General features: G+C 41.8%; 1 protein-coding gene across 11 annotated transcripts in view; it reads right to left on the bottom strand.

Moving 5' to 3' along the window:
* Positions 1 to 23,059, bottom strand: part of TENM4 (teneurin transmembrane protein 4) — a 600,622-nt gene that overhangs the window by 33,165 nt on the left and 544,398 nt on the right. For all 11 annotated transcript variants that reach the window (XM_051778647.1, XM_051778642.1, XM_051778649.1 and 8 more), the window contains 3 exons: positions 16,771 to 16,925; positions 12,779 to 13,656; positions 1,407 to 1,579 (listed from right to left, as the gene is read on the bottom strand). In XM_051778647.1, the coding sequence (XP_051634607.1) occupies positions 1,407 to 1,579; positions 12,779 to 13,656; positions 16,771 to 16,925 (1,206 nt within the window). The remainder of the gene's footprint in view (positions 1 to 1,406; positions 1,580 to 12,778; positions 13,657 to 16,770; positions 16,926 to 23,059) is intronic.

The following is a 23,059-nucleotide window of genomic DNA, read 5'->3' as shown; positions in this document are numbered from 1 at the left end:
CTAATGGCCAGAATGTTCCTGTGCCAGAGGGTAGGACAATGAGAGAATTGACTGTGGCAGCATTATGTAACTGTGCCTTCGGTGCTGAGGGTGTAAATCACATCACAGTCAATTTTCTCACTGAAGGGCACCCAACAGTGGGCTCTATTGCTTAATTAGGCTCTTGAGCTGATACCAACCTCATGTCTGTGCACTTGCCACGTGTCTTAATGTGAGTGAATGGGATGGGGTGGGGTAGGTTGGATCTGCCTTGCAAGCTCAAGTAAAGAATAAGAAAGTCATTGTGTTTCCCTACAGGAATAATGAGGACAGCTTGAGGGGGCTGGCACCCTCTCAGTTGCCCTCCCCAGAAGGAGAAAAATCAGTGCTCAGGCATAACAGGCACTTTCTTTTAGGAAAGCTTGGTGTTATAGGGAGAGGGAGGGAAATGTGTGTCCCAGAGATATGGGAACAAATGTCACTCCGGAACATGCTTGTCTCACTTGGAGCAGGTTGTTCCTTACAAGGTGAAAAGATGTTTAACAGCCCATTGTCATCAGGGACAGACTAAATGAAATCTGGAGAGTGAAGAAAGCAGAATCTGAAAGTTCCTTTCCTTTCCCCAAGCTCCAGGGAACAGTGGTGATAGCTCATCCTGATCCTAAAGAGGCTTCAGCCTTCAGAACCCGGAGATCCAGGCTGGCATTGTTTGTGCAGTACAGGTTCTGCCCCTACCAGTATTTTAGCACAGCGATCCCCTGATATTTATTCCTCTTTTCTTTCCCACTTCATCACCTTTCCTCCACCTAATCAGTCCTCTGCTTCTCACCTTCTCACCAGAGACAGAACTGTGCTCATTTCCCACAGCAACAAACTGGTCCCACCAGTGGACAGTGGCTGTCCACTTCTCTTTTGTCCCTTGTGCCTCTCCACACCAGCCCTTTAGTTCTAATGCAGACCTACTGGGCACAGGAATGGTAATTTTTTTGGATGCTTCTTTGTGGACGTTTGAACAGCCACTGAACAAAGAATCAGATCTTCAGCAACCAGCTGGAAGCTTGTTCCAGGAGGAGAGTAACTGTTAAGTTAGAAGCCATTAAGAGACTGAAGCAAAGGGGATGGCTGGAAGTGTGGTTCGATTTATGTAACCCTTTTTATTACAACAATAATGGTAATGATGATGGAGGATTGTACTGCATGAGACTGCACGGCAAGGGGACCGGCTGGGAGTGCAGAAAAACAGCTGCAGAGCAACTGCTGTGCTTGGGAATGTGGCTAAGTAGCTGTGAGTGTGTGTCTGTACCAGCATGTGGGGAGCTCTCGGGCACTGGGGATGCAGGTGATTTTTGGTGCTGGGATTATCAAGACGATGCCTGTTTCCTGATTTTGTGCAGATTGGTCAGGAGAGGGACAGTGGCCCAACTCACCTTGGAGCAGGGTGTAGAAGGCTCCGGATGCTGACAAATTGGTTGTTATCGTGACATCATCCTTGCTGGAGGTTTCCACCTGGACGTGCACGGAGCTGTCGGTATCGCTGCGGAAGCTGCTCACTTGGCCAGTAGGGAAGGTCACGTTGGTCAGGCGGCCAAAGCTGTCGTACCTGAAAGAGAGGGTGGAGTGAAGTCAACAGCATCAACAGAGAGGTGGGAGGCAGGAATCATCCTATAAAGCAGAGACCAAGTCTTCAAGTCTTCATCCAGATTTCTCCCAGAGAAAAATGCATTGTCATTCTGTCAGGCTGTCCTGACTTTTTCTGGCTTCATGAGAAGAAAATAACAGCTTTTAGCTGAAGAAAATGAACAGAAAGTGACTAAATATGTATTAGCCTGCATTTTAACAATATTTTTCCAATTCTTCTCACCTGAACCATGCTTCTTGTTTACGAGAGTAACTTTATTGCTCTTCCACTATACGGTGACTTAGGAAAACACACTGGCTTGTGAATCCTGTCTAGCAGAACTATGAGTTTCTGAAGGCCATCAACTGTTTTGTCTGGCTGTGCCCTGAGCTTTTCAGCAATTTATTTTTTTTAGTTTTTTTCCTATCTTATTTAAAAGCTAAATGTTAAGATAGCATCAAGGGCCTGCCAGATTGGTCACATCAGGTAAGAGAACTGTCCTTTGTGAACATGGTGTAGAGCCCCGAGCACAGCTGAAACCCCAGTGCCTACCTTTTACTTTACTAGGACCATCTGGAAGGACCGATTTAAAAGCGTAAAAAAGCAGACCAGTTTTCACCCCTACTGTGTCCTTGGCTTTTCCAATGAGGAATCAACATAAGTGCCATCTGGGAAGGTTTCTGTGATGTGGACACCCATGTACCAAGACCCAGATGAAATAAGCTCCATACATGCAGGTCCCACAGCAGTTAACAAGCTGGGGGAGTTATTTTTCGATAAAAAGATAAGCAGACACTTGTGTCTAGAGTCCTCCTGAGTTGACAGAGCAAACACCATCCTGCCTCTCATTTGTGGCATTACAAAACAGGTGCCTGTGGGTTACAGACTGAGCTAGGGCCAGAGGGTTGGCAAGGGACCTTTGCAACAAGGCTATTGTAGTCTGAAATTGAGGGTAGTAGGAAGCTCTACTGGCTTATCTCTGGAGGGCTGTTGAAAGTTCTGATAAGATGGACCTTCAGGGAAGGGATATTTAAATAGTCAGGGAGAAACAACAGGAAAATTCCAGCAAATCAGTCAGTGATAAATGTTGGACTTTTTTCAAGTCCTGCCCCTCTTTTAAGAATGATTTGTATGATATACAAGAAGATGATGTTATGAAAACATATCACTTGGGGATGCAAAATGAATGCTGGGTGAGCAGAGAGGACATGTGTTCCTGCCCTATGCAGTGGTGAGCCTTTGATGGATCACAGAGTCCAGTGAAGGGCACCATTCCTCAGAATGACAAAGTAATATAAAGGATACATTAAGGATAACAAGTTTAGAAAACATGATCTAAGAGGCAAAGCCAAAATAAAAGAGTTGGTTTAGAAAAGGGAAGACAAGAAAATGGGAAAATACCACCCTGACAGTGGATATTCTGAAGCAGATTATAATTAATTGCTCGTCATGTCTATTGAGGATGTGACAAAAAGTAATCAGTTTGAATGGAATCAAGGAAAATTCAGGTTAGAAGCTCTAGAATATTTTCAAGGTCCATTGTTGCTCCAAGGAGAGGAAGAGATGGAGTGCTGGAAACCCCACTGCTCAACACTTTTAAGAATAGGGGAGGAAATGTGTTAGAGGGGATCTGGATTCAGATGATCAGACCTTGGAGGGAGCAAATGGTTGAGGAGCTCCTGATGCTTCTCTTTAGGATTACTCTGAGCTGGGGAATAAGAAAATAGATCCCATCTAATAGCAAAACCCACAAACCAAACAAAAAGAAGAGAGAGAAGAGAAGAGAAGAGAAGAGAAGAGAAGAGAAGAGAAGAGAAGAGAAGAGAAGAGAAGAGAAGAGAAGAGAAGAGAAGAGAAGAGAAGAGAAGAGAAGAGAAGAGAAGAGAAGAGAAGAGAAGAGAAGAGAAGAGAAGAGAAGAGAAGAGAAGAGAAGAGAAGAGAAGAGAAGAGAAGAGAAGAGAAGAGAAGAGAAGAGAAAACAGAAAAGAAGAAAAAACAAGGAAAGGAAATTTCAGGAAATTTCAGGAAAGGGAAGGGAAGGAAAGGAAAGGAAAGGGAATCACAAAGTACTCTCAAGCTGCAACCCATTGAGCAGTCATTGGACTGGCTCCACACTACACAGGAAAAGAAATATTTCTTGTCTTCCATTCTCATTTTCCCAGATTTGGACACAGTGCTGGTAACTTTGCATTTGACAGTGATTTAGTGTGAGGAAGGGCTAGTTGAAAAAGTGATTTTTGTCCAAGTTTAATATTTAGTGTATAGTGACTAAGTGGGTGACCTCACTGCAAGTCTCTCCAGCCCTCAGGTTTGGAGACATCATCACATGAGGCTTTTCTTGCCCACTGGCAGAAGGAAATGTAGCAAGGTAGAAGAAAGCATTTGGCCCTCCACAGTGTCAGCCTATCAATCATGGGATTATCCAAGCATGGGGAACAGCCTTGCCAGATCCTGGCAATCAATCATCCACTTGCAAAATGGAAAAGAAAGAAGAAGAAAAAAAGAAACAAACAAGAAAGGGACAAAATCAGGACTGCATTGCAGGAGTTTGGCAGAGATCAGTTAAAGCTTTTCCAAGCAACTAGCAGCACACAGCCTGGATCTGAACTGCATCTCCTTGAAAGAGCCAGAACTAAAGTGCTCCCAGTACTAGTTTACTCCAGGTTTGTGGCTGCCCTGTTTGCACTGAGACTTATGTGTTTTGCTTGTACTGCCTCCAGTCATCTGCCCATCTCCTCCTAAAACAGCATGTGAATCTTAAACAGAAAACATCACAGGTGACATCTTTACCCCATCTACTGAGACAGGACACATGGGAGATGATTTGGTGTCTCCCTTGAGTAGAGAAAACATTGTTATCACTGAAGGTGTGTTGTGTAACATCCCAAATTCCTTCTACCACAACATCAATAGTCCTACATATAAACCAGTCTGAAGCCTAAGAGGTGAGTTTGGTGTAATAGAGGTGTGCAAGGAAGTGGGTCTGCAGGTTAGGGAGATAAGGAAAGCAAAAGCCAGGATGCAGGCAGAGGGCTTCTTCATGTGAAAAGTGCTGAGTTAATGTCCTCTGAGTCATAGGTTTTATCTTAACTGAGTGACACTCAGCAAAATGCTGAGAGTCAGCACAAAACTTATACTCCATGCAAGCCCTACTTATGAGCTTTAAAGAAAGTCTCAAAACCCTGTAGATACTCAGTTTAACAGCCCCAAGCAGCAGCAGACATCCAGATGCTTTAACTCTATTCATCGAAACACTGAATCACAGAATGGTTTGGCTTGGAAGGGACCTTAAAGATCACCTCGTTTCATCTCTCATGCCGTGGGCAGGGACACCTTCCACTAGACCAGGTTGCCCAAAGCTCCATCCAACCTGGCCTTGAACACTTCCAGGAATGGGGCAGCCACAGCTTCTCTGGGCAGCCTGTTCCAGTGCCTCACCACCCTCACAGTAAAGAATTTCTTCCTATTATCTAATCTAAACCTACTCTTGTTTAGTTTAAAGCCATTTTCCCTTATCCTATCATTGCATGTCCTTATTAAAAGGCGTGTCATGTCTTTTTATATAATAATATGTAATGTAAAATAAATATTATTTTATATACTATTTAAGTAGTGCCTTTTTTTTAATATTCCTGGACCTCAAGCTCCCAGCACTCTCACAAATGGTCCTCCACCTCTGCTGGGCAAATATGTAATATTTGCAAATATGCAACTAGAGAAATCTGCCAGTAACCTCTGCTTGTTCAAATTAGGTTAAAACAGCATGAAAAAAGAGCATGAAAGAGTGTGATGGCGCTTAGACCTTTGTGGACACATTTTTCTGGTAAATTCAAAATGACTAAGTACAATACACGTAATTTACATGGTTACATTTTTACAGTTGTACAAAATTCACAAGAACTTGTACTTCATCAAGAACTTCATCAAGAGAAAGGATTTCCATTTGGGACTTTGGATCCTGAGAAGCAAGGCTCCTTTTGGGCCAGAACAGTCTGGAATGGTCTGCTGGAACTGGTTTAAGATGTCTGCACATGTACATCAGACTTTTGGCACCTCCTTAGTCACCCTATTAATGTCCACCAGAAGGAACCAGGAACATCTGTGTTTTCTGCATGTGCAGGAGCTGCTGCACCTCTCTCTGCCCAGCAGCCAGGCAGGGACCTGCCAAGTACTGTCTTCGGGGGTGACAGCTCACTGATTTTGCAGCTGCAAGGAGGTCCTGCCTTACAAAGGGTGAAAGGTGAGAAGGTAGCACAATTTGAATGCCCCCATTTTTATTATTATTTTTAATTGTGGCAGATGAAGTGTAAAATACTCGTGGACAAAAACTCCTTTTACCACTGTGGTGACAATGCAAAAGGAGGTGTGGGAAGCCAGTTAGCATGTATACACACAGCATTTTCCTCTTGGCAAGCAGTTCCTCTTCTCTTTTCTGCTTTGCTCAGGACTGGAGCATTTTCCCCTTTTCCCCTGCTTTAGCTCACACAACATATACCTGATATCATCTATCACAAACCCACAGTCTCCCAGGGATTTGAAGACTTGCACATCCCAAACAGATAATATGCTTAACGAGTTAAATGAGTCAGCTCCTTCCACCTCTGCTTTCAGCCCCATAAAGGTACTTACAGGGCACATCTCAGCTCGGAGAGGAAGCTACCTAAGAGCCAGCCAAGTGACTGGCTCTTAGGTAGCTGCAGGTGTGCCCTGGTATTTGCAGTAACATAAATCTCCCCTAGTCACCTCATTTTGCAGCTAAGCTGCCTAGTCTGTTTCCGCAGCATCGGGATTTAAGGGTCGGCCAGTTTTCATCACAGCCTAAGACTTCTGTGTTCTCCAAATGCTCTGAAAGCCCCAGCATTAAGGAAATACTGAAGCACAGGAGCGCACACAGCAGCCACTTGGAGCAATGAATCCATCACCTGCTAACACAGCTGCTGCCTCCCTTTCAAACCTGCTGCAAAGCCTCAGCACTTACAGTGACAATTATTAGGCCAGCAAAGGAAGCCGTTGCCATCCATTCCCAATTGGAAATGTATTTAGCTAAGGTTCAATGCACAGAATTAAAATGGTATGTGGTGCTTATGAGGCCTAATTGTTGGCTTGTAAACATTCAGAGCTTTCATTTATCACATTACCATTGTGTAGAGATCTGGGCCTTGGGAATTAAAGAGCATCCTAAGTACCATCTATTCAGAAATCAATTCCTTGCCTGAGTTTCTGGGTTTTCTCATTTTAGCTTTTTCACATTTCATCAACCTTTTAAAACTACCACTCAAATAGATCAGAAAAAAATCACAATAATAATTTTGCACTTAGTGCCAAAGTATCTAAACGGACCTTGCAAACTATATTTTGCATGCAATTATACTGACGTGCACCCGACGCCTCTGAACAAGTTTGCCTCATCTCAGTTTTTCAAACAACATTAAACAGAACATTAAAAATAAATCTATAACAGACAAACTGATAGTACTCAAATATGCATGAAGGCAAGTCCTCTCCCTAATGACCCAAGGCCAGGTTGTGGTCACAGTCTGCTGAATTTTCTGACTGCCCAAACAAGAAGACAAAGATCTCTCTGTAGCTCTTATGATTCTCATAATTCCCTTGGTTCTCAACTAAACTCTACCACCAAGCATTCATTTCAGGGCAGGCCAATGGCTCAAAATATGACCTCACAATTTAGTGAGAGCACTGGAAAAGGGCTATTTTATCACGGTACTTAGCAGAGTTTCACTGTAGCTTCATCTGAGGAACAATGATGAGAATTTCATAATTTGTCATGTAGAAACTGTGGAGCAAGTGGAACAAAGAAATCTTGCTAAAAGAGGAGGGAGGGCAAAAGCCAAGATGTTTCTCATACTCCAGTCTGCTGCAGGAGTAGAATGAGAGCTTCACTTGAACTACTCTAAACCAAGGATACCACCAAATTCTGTAAAACTCAGTGTACGACCTGATAAATCACCAAGTGATAAAGGGATGTTATTAATGCAGGAAGGCAGCTTTTCTCTAAGTCAAGAGGTGGCTGCTCCTATAAGGGCAATATGCATTATTTAACTCTGGTTTTGCCTAAGAGAGGAAAAATCCTCAAAGCCTTTACACCAACTGCAAAGCAGACTGAGTCTGCATCTCACCATGGTAGATGCTGACCATGTTGCCCAATTCTGGTACCACAGTCACACAGCCCAGGGCATTGGCTTGGGAACCAAATGCTGTTGGTGCTGGGGTGGGACTTCTGTTGAGCCCTGGGGTTCACTGGGAACCCATTCAAGGTCCTCCTGCATGCTCAGTCCAGCTGGCTTCTACTTTCCATCCATTACAATGTGTGAGGTTTGGCAGAGTTTGGTTTTCTGTAAAACAGCATCCAACGTTACGGGTCAAAGCTCCCCTGACCACCCATCAGAAGACCTGGTTCTATGAGATCTTTGCCCTTCAGGCAGCTGTGAGCCGCTTCTTGGGGAGTCCATGAAAAGGTTTTGAATTTCTTGGGCTTGGCTGGAGCTGTGTGTAAGTACTTCAGTCTGTATGGGAGGAGGCGACCTTCAAAACTAATTGGGCACACAAAGGATCTAAGCAAAAGAGCCTCATCTGGGTTAAATAATGCATAGAAGGTTTGACTTCAGCTTAGAGGGAAATTGAATTAATGTACAGTGATAACATCTCAGTGAACTAATCAAGATAATTGCCATATTCTTGATTTAAACAAATCCATTAATAAGACTTTCCGGATTCTGAAGCAGACAAACAGCAACTGCTAAGAAACTTTGTAAAGGCTGGTAGCAATTTTTTTCAGGTCAAGTTGAAAAGCAGCAACAACAAAGCAGCAAGTAGTCATACAGCATCCCTTGTCTTTGACTGGAGGAGCCAAATAAGAAGTCATTTCCCTGGCTGAGTTTCCAGATCAGCTTCCTTTGCTGCTGATTATCACTGTCACCAGTTCAATGGGAAGGCAAGTCTTTAATTCAGTTACCGGCCAAGCTGGGCTGCATTGCATTAACTGACAGCTAATGTCAAGCTCTCTGCAGAGGCAGGGAAGGCCTATATAATGCTAAAATCCTCAAAGTGGTTGTAGATAGGCCTTGGGGACAGGCTAATTACTGCAGGGAGCTAAGTTTCACTCTCAAATGAAAGGGGAAACTGCATACCATTACACACTGAACCTTACTCAGAGCTAAACCTGACAAAACAGCATTTAGAGCAGGCTTGGGTGTAGATGAGTGAAAGGAAAAGCTGTAAGTCGTATGAGCAACTCTGCCACTGCCTGAAGACAGCACCAGTTTCATTCCTTTCTCCACAGAAATGAAGGGACTGTGTGCCAGCCCATCCTGAAGCCTTGGAGAACCTGGGTTCCCTGGTGTGCCCTGGAGACAGACCTCCAGTACTGCTTCAATGTATCCTGCCTCCTTCTCTCCTCTCCATAGTTACACCAATGTGCCCATATGCTCTTTGCAGCCTTATGATAAAGGCTAAGAAATGCCCTGGTAAGAACAGCAACTGGAAGAGAACCAGAGATGCTGGCTATGCTGCTTGGAACTAGGTGTTCTTTAAGGTCCCTTCCAATGCAAACTATTCTATGATATTATGATTCTATGATGGACACATATAGTGATGCCACTCTCACATCACCATTGCTCTTTCATGTTGGATGTTTGGTTTTGCACCTCTGTAGACAGTCAGGTAAAGGTAAATCTTGTAAGGATGTTCTTCTTCGGGCCACTAGTGCAGTGTAAACTTGCCAGCTGGATTTACTTTACTCTTAGCTTTTTAAACAGTGGTGTTCAGCTTGCCCTGGCCCATAAACAACTATTATGTGCACTCAGAAACATGAAGCTTTTCCTCCAAGTCAGATTTGATACCTTTATTTCTCTGTCCATGAGCAAAACAGAAATATGAACTTCACCTTCCCCTTCAGCCAGGACTGAAAAATACTCAGAGCACCTTCCAGTTATTCTTGGTAACTAAATCACTTAACTTTCCCTGATATTCTGATAGAGAAACCAATAACCTGAAGGTAGTGAATGTTGATTTGGTTTACACCATCTTCTTAAGCTTCTTGGTTATCAAGGAACTTAGACTTCATCCTGCCATGCCTGCACTCATCCCTGTAGCATGTGTTTGAGTCACACAAATCTTCTGTCTGGTGAGAATATATTTTAAGGAAGGCATTAGAGTCCTGCTCTGAGACACCAAGAAACGGAGAATGTACCGCTTTCATGGTTGGTCACTCTACCAGTTAGGTCATCTCAGCCTTACAAAACCACACCTTCTTGTCAACTTCAATGTCTCTAGCTTTGCTTTCTCTTACTCTTCTCAGGCCTTTCTCTGCTAGGTTGAGAGTCCCTCTGTAGGCGATAGTTTTGGCTGACATGTTGTGATCTAGACAGTCTCCTTCATGTTGAGATAAATAGATCAAATCTTTTTAGTTCTCCCCATGAATGCATTTTTGTAGAGCTTTTCTGCCCCGACTTCAATTTTCACTATCCTTCCTAAATTGCAAACATCGGAACTGACACTATTAGTCACATCATCTTCCTACTACCCACTACAAGTAGAGTGCAATGAGTAAATGTATTATGTTGATTTGTCCATGAAACCAACAAGTTAGACAGATTTGCTGTGGAATTATGCTAAGGATCACACTGAATGACTTGATGCCTTGCTCACTAGAGCTCCTGAGAGTCAATGCTTAGCCCAGTTACATGTGTACCCTTGGCATTAGACGTATTTTGTTTAAATGAAACCTACTTCATCAAGCAATCTAAATATCTCACCTTTATTTACTAATTTTATAATTTTATAATTTTTTCCCAGGTTACATATGCAAAACTGGGACAGAATCAATCCCTGCTAATTTACTGATTTGCTTTCCAAGTCCTTAGTGGATAGGATAGGATAGGATAGGATAGGATAGGATAGGATAGGATAGGATAGGATAGGATAGGATAGGATGTGGTGGGGTGGGATAAGACAGCATGAAGAGGGATAGTCTCCAATTCAATCAAGGAAGATTTAGTCTCAGCATACAAAGAAAAGCTTTCTAACAGTAACAATAAAATAGGTAAATATATTGTTATGACTAACAATTTTTATAAATAACTCAGATGACTTTGACAGGACCCATTTGACCAAATTGTAGATATCTGAAATGTAAACATCTGTATCTAAACTCATCATTCTGTACTGCCTTTGCAGAGAGAAACTTTCAGAATACAACTTGTCTCATCTCATCCTAAAGCAGGCACCTGACATAACTCATAAGAAACTCACCTCGAAAGTGCCTGTTTCTCTTCCCTGCCTATAAAGGGAGGCTGAGGTAACTAATTCAGACATAGGCTTTTACCCCATATTTTTTTAAAGTTGCATCAGAAGTTGTCAGGAACAGTTGAATAGAGATAACTGATCACAGGATTGGATGAGGTATCTCTGAAGGCACATTCCCAATTCTACTTTCAGTGATGCTGTGCTATCATGTAGTGCTGACTTACTCTAGTCAAGATTTCCATAGTCCAACCACTGGAGAATACTGCCTTCCATTTAGCTCTAAAAAGCTTTCTTATGACTCTTCTAAAGTGCATAAAATGACCAGAATGATGACTTTCACAAATGCTCTATTTTGTTGGGCAGCATGTAATAATGGATCACTGTTGTAAATATATCCACAGAGTAAGCTGGATTTGAGCTTCTGTCTTATTTCCTTTATATTTTCAGTCGCGCTTTAAAATAAAAGATTATGTTTGAGGTATAAATCTGACCATTATTAGCTGTAATGTTTAGTTTGCTTCACTGTCTGAGGCTACATCTGTTTTCAAGCATGGGAACTATTGGGTTCTCTGCAAAAAGAAAATATCTCCTTGATTTAGCGCAATAGTCCTGACAATATAGCTGGCTTCCACTCCTATGGAGAAAAACACACTCTTTTTCCTTCCTAAAGCCTCCCTCAAGCAAATCCAATGTAAGAGATGGAAGGATATTAACTTGGATTCACTGAGGAATATTGCTATAGTAATTGCAAGGAGAACATTGATGGAATGCAAACAACATTTCAAAAGAGTCATCACAGAGTTTCCATCAGTTCTTTTCAAGGCAGAATCAGTAACAGTGAGTATTAAGCAAAGAAATTTGAAACTGGGCCTGGAACATTTTAAAGAAAGAACCAAAGCAACTGCATATCAACACATGGGTACATGGGTTCAGCCAGCTTTCCTTCCCTAAATCTCTTTCTTTAACAACTTTTTTCTTTGTAATCTTGAGAACTGTCTATTCTAGCCAAATTGGATTCTTAGAATGGGTCTATTATTATGGCAGCTGAACACTTCCATGTAGCCATTCAAACCATATGGGAAATTATGCACTTAAGGAGCATTTCGAAGAGGCTAGACTTGTAAATAAAAATGGAACTAAGGAAGAGGGAGGGAAAAGGGTTCTCAACAGCCGCATTCATTTGCAGATCATCTTTCTGGACTCCCTTCATTCAGTTGTCTATTTTTTCTTATTTGATACCAGAAATGTGTTGTCTTCACAGTATTTATAAGCAGGGAATTGCTAACAGTAGTAGAGAAAAGAAGTACAAATCTTCAAGTTGCTGCCATCTCCAGGTTTTTCAATGCCTCCTGTCTCCTCTCTGCTCAAAACACTCTTTGGAGCAGGGATGGTCTTGAACAGTTCCAAGACTACTTTTAAAGCTTAATGAGGAAAATTACAACAATCGGAATTGAGTAACCCATTAATTACAGAATTGTTTCCAGAGTAAGCTGACATTAGTCACTGCCAGTTGTCATTCTACATCAGACATTTCAAACAAGTACAAAAAAGACACTGCAGCATAGGAAGTAGGTAAAAAGCTGTGAAAAAGAGGATCTAATAGAACTTGGTTTTCAAAGCCAAGAAAAATTCTCTGACATGCAACCTAAATCCTGACAGTTAAGAACTGGGTGTCCAAATTACTTAAAAAAACTAAGCAGAAACTCTGTCTGACTCTTGACTTGGTAGAGGGAGCTTATTCAAGCTCTAATACACTTAACTACCAGCATCTACTGTTTTTTGTGTGAAATCTAATATTCTCTGTTCTGGCATTTTATTTGGACAATAATTCTGATCAGGGAATTAAATTTTACCAGCCTTGCATGGTTCAGAGAGCATAGAATGAAGTCAGCAGCCCAATATTCATAATATACTTACTCATAAAATGTTGTCCAACCATTTTCATTGCTTTTAGTGGCAAGGAGACCGGAGTTGCCGTGGTAAGTCATCATGGCCACTTCATGCCCCTGTGTTGTTACACTCTTGAGTGCACTGTTGGTACCAATTGTCACCCAGTAGACTTGGCCATCGGGCACCACCAGCCAGAGGGGCATCCCTGTGGAATCTCTTCGGATATTGACTAAATTCCCATTATTGTCAGTGATCAGGGTTATATCTCCATCTCCAGAATAAGTAAAATTGTAAAGATAATCCCCAGTGGTAAGGCTCTGGGTATAAAGGTGCTTCCCACTGGTGTCAAACAAGTAGAGTTCCTGGTCTATGGGCGAGGATAACTCATATAGATTTTGTGTGTTGAGGAATGGCTTGTTTTTCCGAATAAAGCGGATTCTGATATTTCCAAGATCAGCGACATACAGTTCCCCATCTGCACACACCGCCAGGGAGGATGGCGCGTTGAGTTTGGCATCCTTGGCATAGCCATCGTCCCCCGAGAAGCAGTCACAGTTAGCATCGTTCTTGCAGTCACAGCTGCTTGGGGCACCGGCCACGAGGGAAATCTCTCCATTGGTGGTGACCTGCCTGATGCGGTTGATCTTCTTCTCGTCGGTCTCAGCAATGTACAGGACTCCGTTATGGGAGACAGCCAGGGCGGTGGCAGACTCCAGTGTGGCATGGATTGCTACCTTGCTGAGGAGAAAGTGATCCATGCCTGGCACCTGGCAATGCATGGGCCTCCCCGCCACGATGCGCACTTGGTGGTTCTCAGAGATCTGTAGCACAACGTTATTGTCGAGGACGTAGAGTGAATTATCCATGGGATTGACTGCCAGATCCGTGGGCCATTCTAGACGAACCTTAATGGGAAAACAACACAAGGGAATTTTTATAGCAACACATTTTTCCACCGCGTGACTGCTATAAATCAATCACAATGAGGATGTTTCAGCATGGATTAAAGGGAAAATGGGTAAAAGGAAACACAACTAATTATTACTCCTTGATAGGGTGGCCATAGAGGACAACCTGGATTGAGAGAGCAGGCTTAGCTCCTGGTTGTATGAGGTAGACACATGAGGACACACGCTGCATTGGAGCAGTGGTGGGAGCAGGGTGATGGACAGAGGCAAACCATTCTGTGATTTCCCTTCTCCCATGCTTTTTGAATTGATGGAACCTGGACATGATAGCAGAGACCTGGGACGAGAAATTCTGCTGTGTGAAGTGCTATAAAATCAGACACACAAAGTAATGATTTTTTTACTAAACGTTTTTCCACACAAGTGGCTGAGCTCCTCTGGATAAATGACAAGGAGGAATAGACACAAAACTGGTGGCTGTGACAGCATGCGTGTATGTCTAAGTTATAACCACCGATTTTCTGCTTTATGCTGCAAAAATGCAAAGTAGCAATTCACAGAAATTCAGGCAATTTCAATTCATGGAGAAAAATACTTGTGCCTTCATGGTAATTTTCACATTTTGTTTTAGCATAATGGAAGAATAGGTTCAAGAGTGACACATCACAGTTCTACACTGATAATCCATATACACAAATGAACTGAAACAGGACTAGCAGCACCACAAGTGAGCACTAGAAGGTCTTTACTTCTAGCTCTGCTTCTGAAATACACTATCTTTTCAAGTGAGTCTACTCTTTTAGTTGCCAAACCTAAGAAATGTTTACCAACAGAATTTAGGGTAATTTTTTTTAATAAAGAATTCTGTGTTATGCATTTTTTTGATTATTTTATTTTACTTTAGGTTTATATAAGGAAAAAAAAGGTCAGTGTTGTGCTGATGGGAACCAACCAGTTCCAGGACTGTTTCTTTGTTTTGAACCTTCTTCTCCCACCATCCATCTCAGTTGCTGCTTCTTCTCATTTATCTGATGTGACTATATTTAGGGGAGTATTTTGTAACCTTATTGGAAGGAGGAGGAGTAGATGTCAGCAGGCTGCAGTCCAGCAAACCATCTCTCACTGTGATTTTATTTAAGACCATGAACAAGAGACCAGGTAAGATCTGGAAGAACACAGGAAATTCCTATTTTTTAAAGCCTGTAGTTGAACACTTCTGCTACAGTCATGCTTTACTTTTGATGCTTCTCTTCATGTTTAAATCCCTTTTCAACATTTTTTTTTTAAGAGATCAGATGCAAGGTATTTAGTTCATTGTCCCTTCTATTGCCTGGATACGTGAAGCTTATTTTCATGGCTAAACAGTGTGCAGAACTCTGTCTACTCTGGTTCTCTGTTTGCAAAATCTCCTTCCTTTTTCTCAGCTCCTGGCCTATTTTAACCCTTCTTGTAGTAAAACATTATAGCCTGTGGTTTTCTCTTTAATAATTCATGCCTCCATCCCTTCCAGTGGTCTTTAAGCTCTGCAGTTCTGAGTTAGCATCAAGAGCTGAGTTTATTCTGAACTGACAAGGGAATTTTCAATTTCTTAAAAACCATTCCTTGTCAACAGTGGCAGCTAAATATTTCATGTCCTCATGTCCCAGGGAGCCTCAGAGACCTGACAGAAAAGACCCTTCTAGCCACTGTAAATGATGAAAAGCTGCTTCCCAACCTTGTTTTTATTTTTTAATTAAACTTGTCTTCAGTGTGTTTCTCCAGAACAGGAGTGGTAGGTAATCTGCCCATCCCACTACAGGTTAATCTAAAAATAGCTCCTTGATTTTCTGAAGGGAAAAAAAGAGTCTTCAGCTGACACATGTTCATCTCAGAAGTGTTTAAACATGACATTTGTATACACAGAAGCTATGCAGCCTGAAATTAAATAATTTTTAAAGCCTGATTCCACAATGGTCTTGTGGTAACTGCCCCTGACATTCACATAAAGAAGAAACGATGCTCGTAAGATGAAAAACATACTACAGTGTGGCATTTAACCATCCAAATTTGCTTCTATAGAAGGCACAACAGCTTTTAAACTCATAATTTCATCTTGTTCATAAATTGCAGACAGTGGGAACCAGTTGCAAAGAAGCAAGAATGATTTTTCAAATTAGAGGGAAAACCAAGACAAACAGATTCCATATGGGAGCACAGAAATTATCTAGGTAGTTACAAAAAGGAAACCCCATTGACATCTATTGTGGCTGAATAACAGTTCTTAGCCCACCAGCTATGATCTATATTTTCATAGGAGAGGACAACATTCCTGCAGCCAGGCAAACAACAAGTGGCACAAAGGTTTCAAAGGACACTGCCCCTGAACTGGCACAATTTGACAAGTTGGCCAAGGCCCCACAAAATCGAGTGCTGGGCTGGAACAGACTTCTCTTCTACTCCATCCAGAAGTAAAGCAATCATCACACTGAGATTTCTTTTTCTCTCTTTTTTTTTTCTCCCCACCTTTAAGCAGCAGGACTTAAAAGCCCAGGATGCTGGTAGCTGCAACCAATTTGCAATCTGATGCAATTCAAGATTCTTGTTTTCCTGCTGTTGCTAATTTTGGCATCAAGGCCTCCAATCAGTATTTCCTAGATGTTAATTTGATTCAGATCTAAAATTATGCTGGGCCAAATTAGGATGAGAAAAAAAGAAAAAAAACCTGTGGTTAGCTAAGATGCCAGAGCATGGCAAATAGTCCTACTGAAATGGGTACTGCTGCTGGGTCTTTTTAGTTTAAAGCAACTCATTTCTTGATAAATGAGCCTAAAAAAATCCTATCTTTCTAGGAATCTCTGTCTTCCCACTGATTGGGAGCTCTGAAAGAAGTGTCTTCTGTGCTTGGGACATCTTTTAAAATCTCACTTACCAGAAATCTATGAATTAGGTCCGTCAGGAGTTTCCTGCATCTTTAAAGGATCTTTTTGATTCAGTCATTTTTATATCATAAAATATGTAGAAATGGAATTCTTGAGCCCTTAACTCTTTGACCTAGGGAGGCACACAGCTGTGCAGACAGGGTAAAGGCATAAGCTTCTATTCTATAGAAACACAACCAAAACACTGTCTTACCTGAGAAATGTCCATAACAGAGTCACAACTGAGAGGCCGAGCAGACGTCAAGTCATTGGAACCCAACACAGTTGAGATGATTCCATTCTGATCAATCCGCCTGATCATAGTGCCATCTACAAAGTAAATCAGCCCAAACTTGTCCACGGTGATGCCTGGGGAGGAACAAAGCAAGACAGTCAGAAAGTGATGGTAACCTGACATGAGATGAGTAGAAGATGGTGTGTGGTTTGATGCTCATGAAAGAAACTGCGGGTTTGCTTGGGAGCAATTTATTTTATTAAAAAGGATGAGATGAGAGTTGGGCATGTGGGAGTCCTGGTTATCAAGAGCTTTGAATTGGCACCATTCCATAGAAGGCACTTCCAAATGGCATGTGAGGCAATTCAGAAATCCCTGCTTGCTTCTGGAAAAGGGCATGGTATTCAGTGAACTGCTGAAAGGAAAAGCTTTTCTAATAACTGTATGTCTTGCATTTTCAGAAACCTGGTTTTATTGCTTATGGTATGAATGCTAAGCCATGCACATAAAAACGTTACACTGGTGAATCTTTCAGAACTGATGATGACAAAGGCTGTGAAATATCCATCAGGTCAATCAAATTCCAGATGGATAAATGAGGAAGGATTTTCCCTAAGATAACCCTACTAATCTACAGTGTTTCACCTCTTTTGAACTCTGCTAGTGATTCATTCATTGTCCAGACCTCCTCTGTAGACATTCCTGTCAGTGGATTTGAGGTCTGCTGACAGCAGTTACAGGCTGCTGATTCTCATTTCCTCACCTGCAGATATGTGCCATTTCACCTCCCCCTAAGCATCATTTCTCATGTATTTGTTATCGTAGCACAACCTCCTTTACTCCTCTTTATTCTGGGTTAGCTACCCTCTGCATCTTCCATCGGAGGATTTCATAGTGCTTTACACTTACTAATTAGATCTCATACCAGTCTGTGAGTGTGATCATCCTAATTTTACATATCACAAAAGTAACAGATAAAGCAATTCTCACAAGGTCACAGAGAAAGTTCATGACTAAGGCAGTAATAAGAAGTTAAAGGCTTTGTTCACCTCTTCTTTATGCTAGTATAAATTAAAATAACTCCATAGATACTAATAGAGTCATCCATCTCACCTACCCTACAGTGGCAGAATGCCACTCAGCATAATGTTTGAGTGTCTTAAAGAGACTAAAAGACTGTAAAGGAACAGAAAATTAATGTAGAAGCCTGTAACATCCTTTTCTATGCAAGGGAGAATTCTATTTGGAATACACAAATATTAGGATCTTCCTGCTTGGTTTCTTTCACTCTCAGGGTAACAATCACTTGGCAAAAACAGACATCTGCACTGTGCATCTAAGCAAGTATTTGGAGCTTTTCCAATCAGTGGAGAGAAAAATCTACTTTGAGAGTGCAATTCATATCTCCCTAAAGCACATATCCCCAGGAGATTATGTGAATCCTGCTAGAAATACCTTTTCCTCCCCATTGACTATAAAAGGAGACTACAGCAAATATCTCCAAAGGAAACATTTATTTTGTAGGCAGATTAAATTAGTGAGCTGAATCCTCACTAGACTGTTTTTTTGGCTGTTATCATGGTGACAGAAATGATGGAAAATCTGTTTCAGATAGAAAGCTTTTAGAATGTTTGAGGAGTGATCAGATCTTGTGTTTCTCCAAAATGCTGTTTTACAGCCAGATCCCCTTGTTTGAAACATTTACCCTCAGTCTCCATGCACTGTGAGCTCTGCTATGAAGTACAGATGCAGCAGTTTACAGATCAAAAATTCTAGATTTTCATAGAGCAGGGACTAATCCTCTGATTGCTTTGGCAATTAAAAGCATGGCCTTCAGCCAGTGCTGTAACTATTGCATGGGCTGGAAGTAATGGGGATAGGTAATATGTGGAAAAACATATCATATTTGGTTATATGGAAATCCACAGAAGATAATCTGGCCTGGAAGGAAAACCTCAGACCTAAGTGATTGCTTGAGAGACAGAACAAACTTCTCCATTGCGCTGAGGAAAAGGAAGGGATTCAGACATGGTTGCAACCTGTTAATTCAAAGTCAATTAGGAGTCCGGGAACTGATGTTTCAGGTCACTGAGCTGAAGGGGAGACGTTTGTTATTGCCAGGAGGTAAACCCAGCATTTTGTTACTTCTTTGTAACATCTACCTGTTTGAAGGGCATCATTTTGACCTGGATTGGATAGTTGAACATAGAGCAGTGTGGTTTCAGAATAGCATCTAGGGCAGTGAGGAAAAAAATTACTTGCTGCTTTCAAGATAAAGTTCATTAATTTTAGAGGGGATTATATAGCAGGATTGCTGAGATAATGGATGACAGGACTGAATGACCTAAAAGATTGCTTCTAGTCTTACACTCTAATACCTATGTTTAACTCATGCCAAGATAGGACTGATCTTTGCAGGACCATGAAACAAGAGTCTCAAAGAGGAGCAGAAGGTAACAGCTGCACATAAAAATTTACTGAGAGTGGTGAGGCCCTGGTAAAGGTTTCCCAAAGAAATTGTGGCTGCCCCATCCCTGGAAGTATTCAAGCACAGGTTGGACGGGGCTCTGAGCAACCTGGAAGGTGTTCCTGCCCATGTCAGGGGGATTGGAACTAGATGATCTGTACAGTCCCTTCCAACCCAACCATTCTGTGATTTGATAAGTGTTATGGGAGAAGTCACAGTAGTGGTGCCCACTTGTTCTCACTATACAATAAAAATACATCAGTTGTATCTTAGCACTTTGTCAAGTGCTTGCAGAGGGATCTGACAGTACAAGCATCAATATCTCACTGGCATCCATGGCTTTCTGGAAGCTGTCTTCACCTACCATGAGATGTGTCAGCACTGTGCCCTGGCTGGTGCCCTGTCCAATGAGTCATCCAGGATACTGGCACATGTCACCTGTTGCTGGCATCTGTTGTTGAAGATTACTGCTCCTCTAATTATTTTGCCAGCGTAAGGGCAAGTTCTTTCATGTTTGCTGGTACTTGCTTGACAACTAGGAACACAACTGAGCTCTTTAAGCAATATGGTAGATGTGCTTTTTCGGAAGAGGTATGATAGAGGGTTTAGTTGATCTTAACTGGCTTTTATCAAACACGAGAGTCTCTTACCCATTCCTTGGTTCACAAGAAGTATTTTTTAGGGTGTCTGTCCATTAGTTTGTGTGACAAGTCAAAAGCCAGTGAAGGGTGGCAGGCTGGATAATGTGATTTTAAATGAGGCAGAATTTTCTCTCTTACCTAGTTCCATATGTATTGGATTGGACTTATCAGCAGTGTATGCTGACAGTCGCTCAGTGTGTGCGATGCCAGGGTTTGATGGTTGATCTGATTACCCAGTTACAGCAATAATAACTTGGACACACTTTGGTTCTTGAGCCAGCTCTGATCACTTGATAGAGCACAACCTCATTTTGCATTCCAGCTTAGACAAAGAGCTTACACACCTTAGTAAGTTAAAGTGGGATAGCAAAGTTACCACTTATCACCCTGCTCCAGGGCAATGGCATGTATATGTATTCTTATCACAGAGCACTTCTCTGTTTATCCCTCTTTCATGGAGGTTAAGCAATCTCAATTGCCTCACATTTCCTGAGATGTTCTCCAGGGAAGCAGAGTTTCCAGTTTGCCAAAGCCCCAAATTCCTATTTGCACATGCTCCTCACATGGCATCTACTCCAATTCCTTCCTAACTTAAGCTGATTTGTCTTGGAATCAAAATTAATTACAGAGAGGAGCCCTGCTCTCCCACAGACAAGTCTTTGGATGGATGACTTCTGTGAAGAGGAAGAGAAGCATCTCATGGTTTCTTTGCAGCAGATTGTAGAGGTTAGATTGGACCTTTCTGTGTTTCCTTTCTGATAATGGCACAATTCCAGTGCTGAGAGCTGGCTCCTGCAAATGGGCACAGAAATGGGTAATACACATGTTACACTCGTTAAGCCAAAGGCCTTGGCATGCTTTGGCAGAAGGCCCCTCTCATGTTTCCATAGGAACACAAGGGAATTAAAGATTTTCAGCATATAGCTCAAAGCTCAACCTCACAGCTTCTGAGAGGAAACATCTGCTGCCACTACCCAGGTAGCATTGCAGAACTTTAGGTTCTGAGATATGAAGTACATACATTACGAAATCATGCTGGCTCCTCTTGGATAAACAGAGATCTCCTAGGAAACAAGGGCTTGTAGCCCCATTTGCATCACACCAGTGAGTTGTGATGATAGAAAGTTGTGACATGATGACATTTACTTGAAATGTCAGGACCTTGTAGCGTGAAGAGGTGACAGCACAATGTTATGCTTCAAATAGCTACTGGTACATGGTGAGTTTGTCCTAGAATACAAACTGCTAGAAGTGATTACATTGTGCATCTAGCTCTAGTTAGGAAAAACAGAAGGGGAAAAAACCCCTTTTAAATAAAAAAAGGGTGCTTAAAGAAATCTAAATTTAAAGCTTTCTTGTCTGACTGGGTGCTGAATGACTGAGTCATAAAATGGTAGATGAAAATCAATGTCAATAAGTACAGAGGAATTCACAGGGGAAGGGGAAAGCCTAACTACCCATATGCAATGACAATCTGAAAAAGAGCTCACAGGAATTCCCACAAAAAGTTTTCTGCAAAGATCAGTTTTGTGCTCTGCACTGGTCAAGGAGGGAACTATAGGCAAAGATTAGGAAAGGCACAGGGAGAAGAATAGTTAACAGTGATCTGACCTCAAAAGAACCACCCTTTTTCATGACCTCGTTGATGAAATTGTGGAAATTATTAGCACAGGGTGCCTGGAAGAACAAAATTAGGTGTTTAGGGAGGTTCCTAAGCCAATTTATGGTGGCATCTAGGCATAGGTCCAAGTGCAATCTCTTCAGAAAGTCCCCTAGATGTTGATGACTAGCATCTGGAGTGACAGCAGAGAAAGACCCCTCTATCACTGACCACTCATGTGAGACCATTCACACATTTCCCTGTGTGACTTTTTGGCCACAGTAAGAGACAAGATATTTTCTTCCCTCAGCCTCTGGTCTTCCCTGAAATGGTCCTTCTATTATTATCTGATAATGAAAATGTTAACAGATCCTGGAGGGTTGAGTTTCTTCATTTAATTCTGTCAAACTCTTGAACACTTAGCAAACAACTGAGATTTTGTTTACACATTCAGCAGGACACAGTGAAGGAAGCAATCTGTCCCCAAATTAATTACTTCATTTTGCATTGGTGTTATGGTGCTAAATGAATGAGATGCCCTCTCCTTCCCCACATCCCTTCTGAAGCCTTCTTCCTATTTTGTCAGTCTTGTCACTGCAATTTCTCTTAATTGCAGGCTCCATGGTAATTTCTCTGGCACAACATTTTCCTGAGAAGAACCACTGGTGAGTGCTCAGATGAAAAGAAATGCTTTGACAAGCTGAAGTTTTAATTTTTCTTTAGATTGCTTGTAGAAGAGGATCATTATTAGCAGATTATAATTAGGAAGTGGTAACACTTTAATTTGCAAGGATATATTGAAATTCATTAACATCCAAAAGCTTTGCTGTGCACTGTGGCAAATGAATTGGAAATATCAGACTGGTTCCTAATAGCTGTGATAAATACCCTGACCAAACCACTGCCACCCCTATTTCATTCATGGATCTACCTGTCCTATGTTTGTGTAGCCTACCTTTAATAGAGAAGCCAAAGGTAGGTGAAGTGTGAAATTCTTGGAGGGTTTTATCTCTCGTAATGTCTTTTCTAAGCTGATCATCTAAAGGGAGTTCTCTCTCCTTCAGTCAAGTGAGACAAGAACCTCTATCCAGAAGGTACTTCAAAGAAATGTATTGACAGGATAAGGAATAATGGTTTTGAACTAAACCAGGGTGGATTTAAATTATAGATTAGGAAGAAATTTTTCCCTGTCATGGTGGTGAGGCACTGGAACAGCTTGCCCAGAGAAGCTGTGGCTGCCCCATCCCTGAAAGTGTTCAAGGCCATGTTGGACAGAGTTTTGAGCAAGCTGACCTATTAGAAGGTGTTCCTGCCCATGTCAGGGGGGTTGGAACTAGATAATCTTCGAAGGTTCCTTCCAGCCCAAACCATTTAATGATTCTAAGAAATTATCCACTCTGAACTCAGGGGAGTTGAGGTGAGAACTGGAAGAAATGATCAAAACTATGGGGCAAAGGTTGCTGCTCAGAAAGTAGAGAACCATTCTGAACAATGTTTGCTGCAGTGGAGACCTCATTCTTCAGGCTATTAGATCCAGGAGGAGGCCTGTATTCCCAGAAT

Source organism: Manacus candei, unplaced genomic scaffold, assembly GCF_025592945.1.
Source record: "Manacus candei isolate 608988 ecotype Guabito, Panama unplaced genomic scaffold, ASM2559294v1 h1tg000014l, whole genome shotgun sequence".
NCBI lineage: Eukaryota > Metazoa > Chordata > Aves > Passeriformes > Pipridae > Manacus > Manacus candei.
The sequence above is the reverse complement of the archived record's forward strand: the minus strand, read 5'-3'. Positions and strand labels throughout refer to the sequence as shown.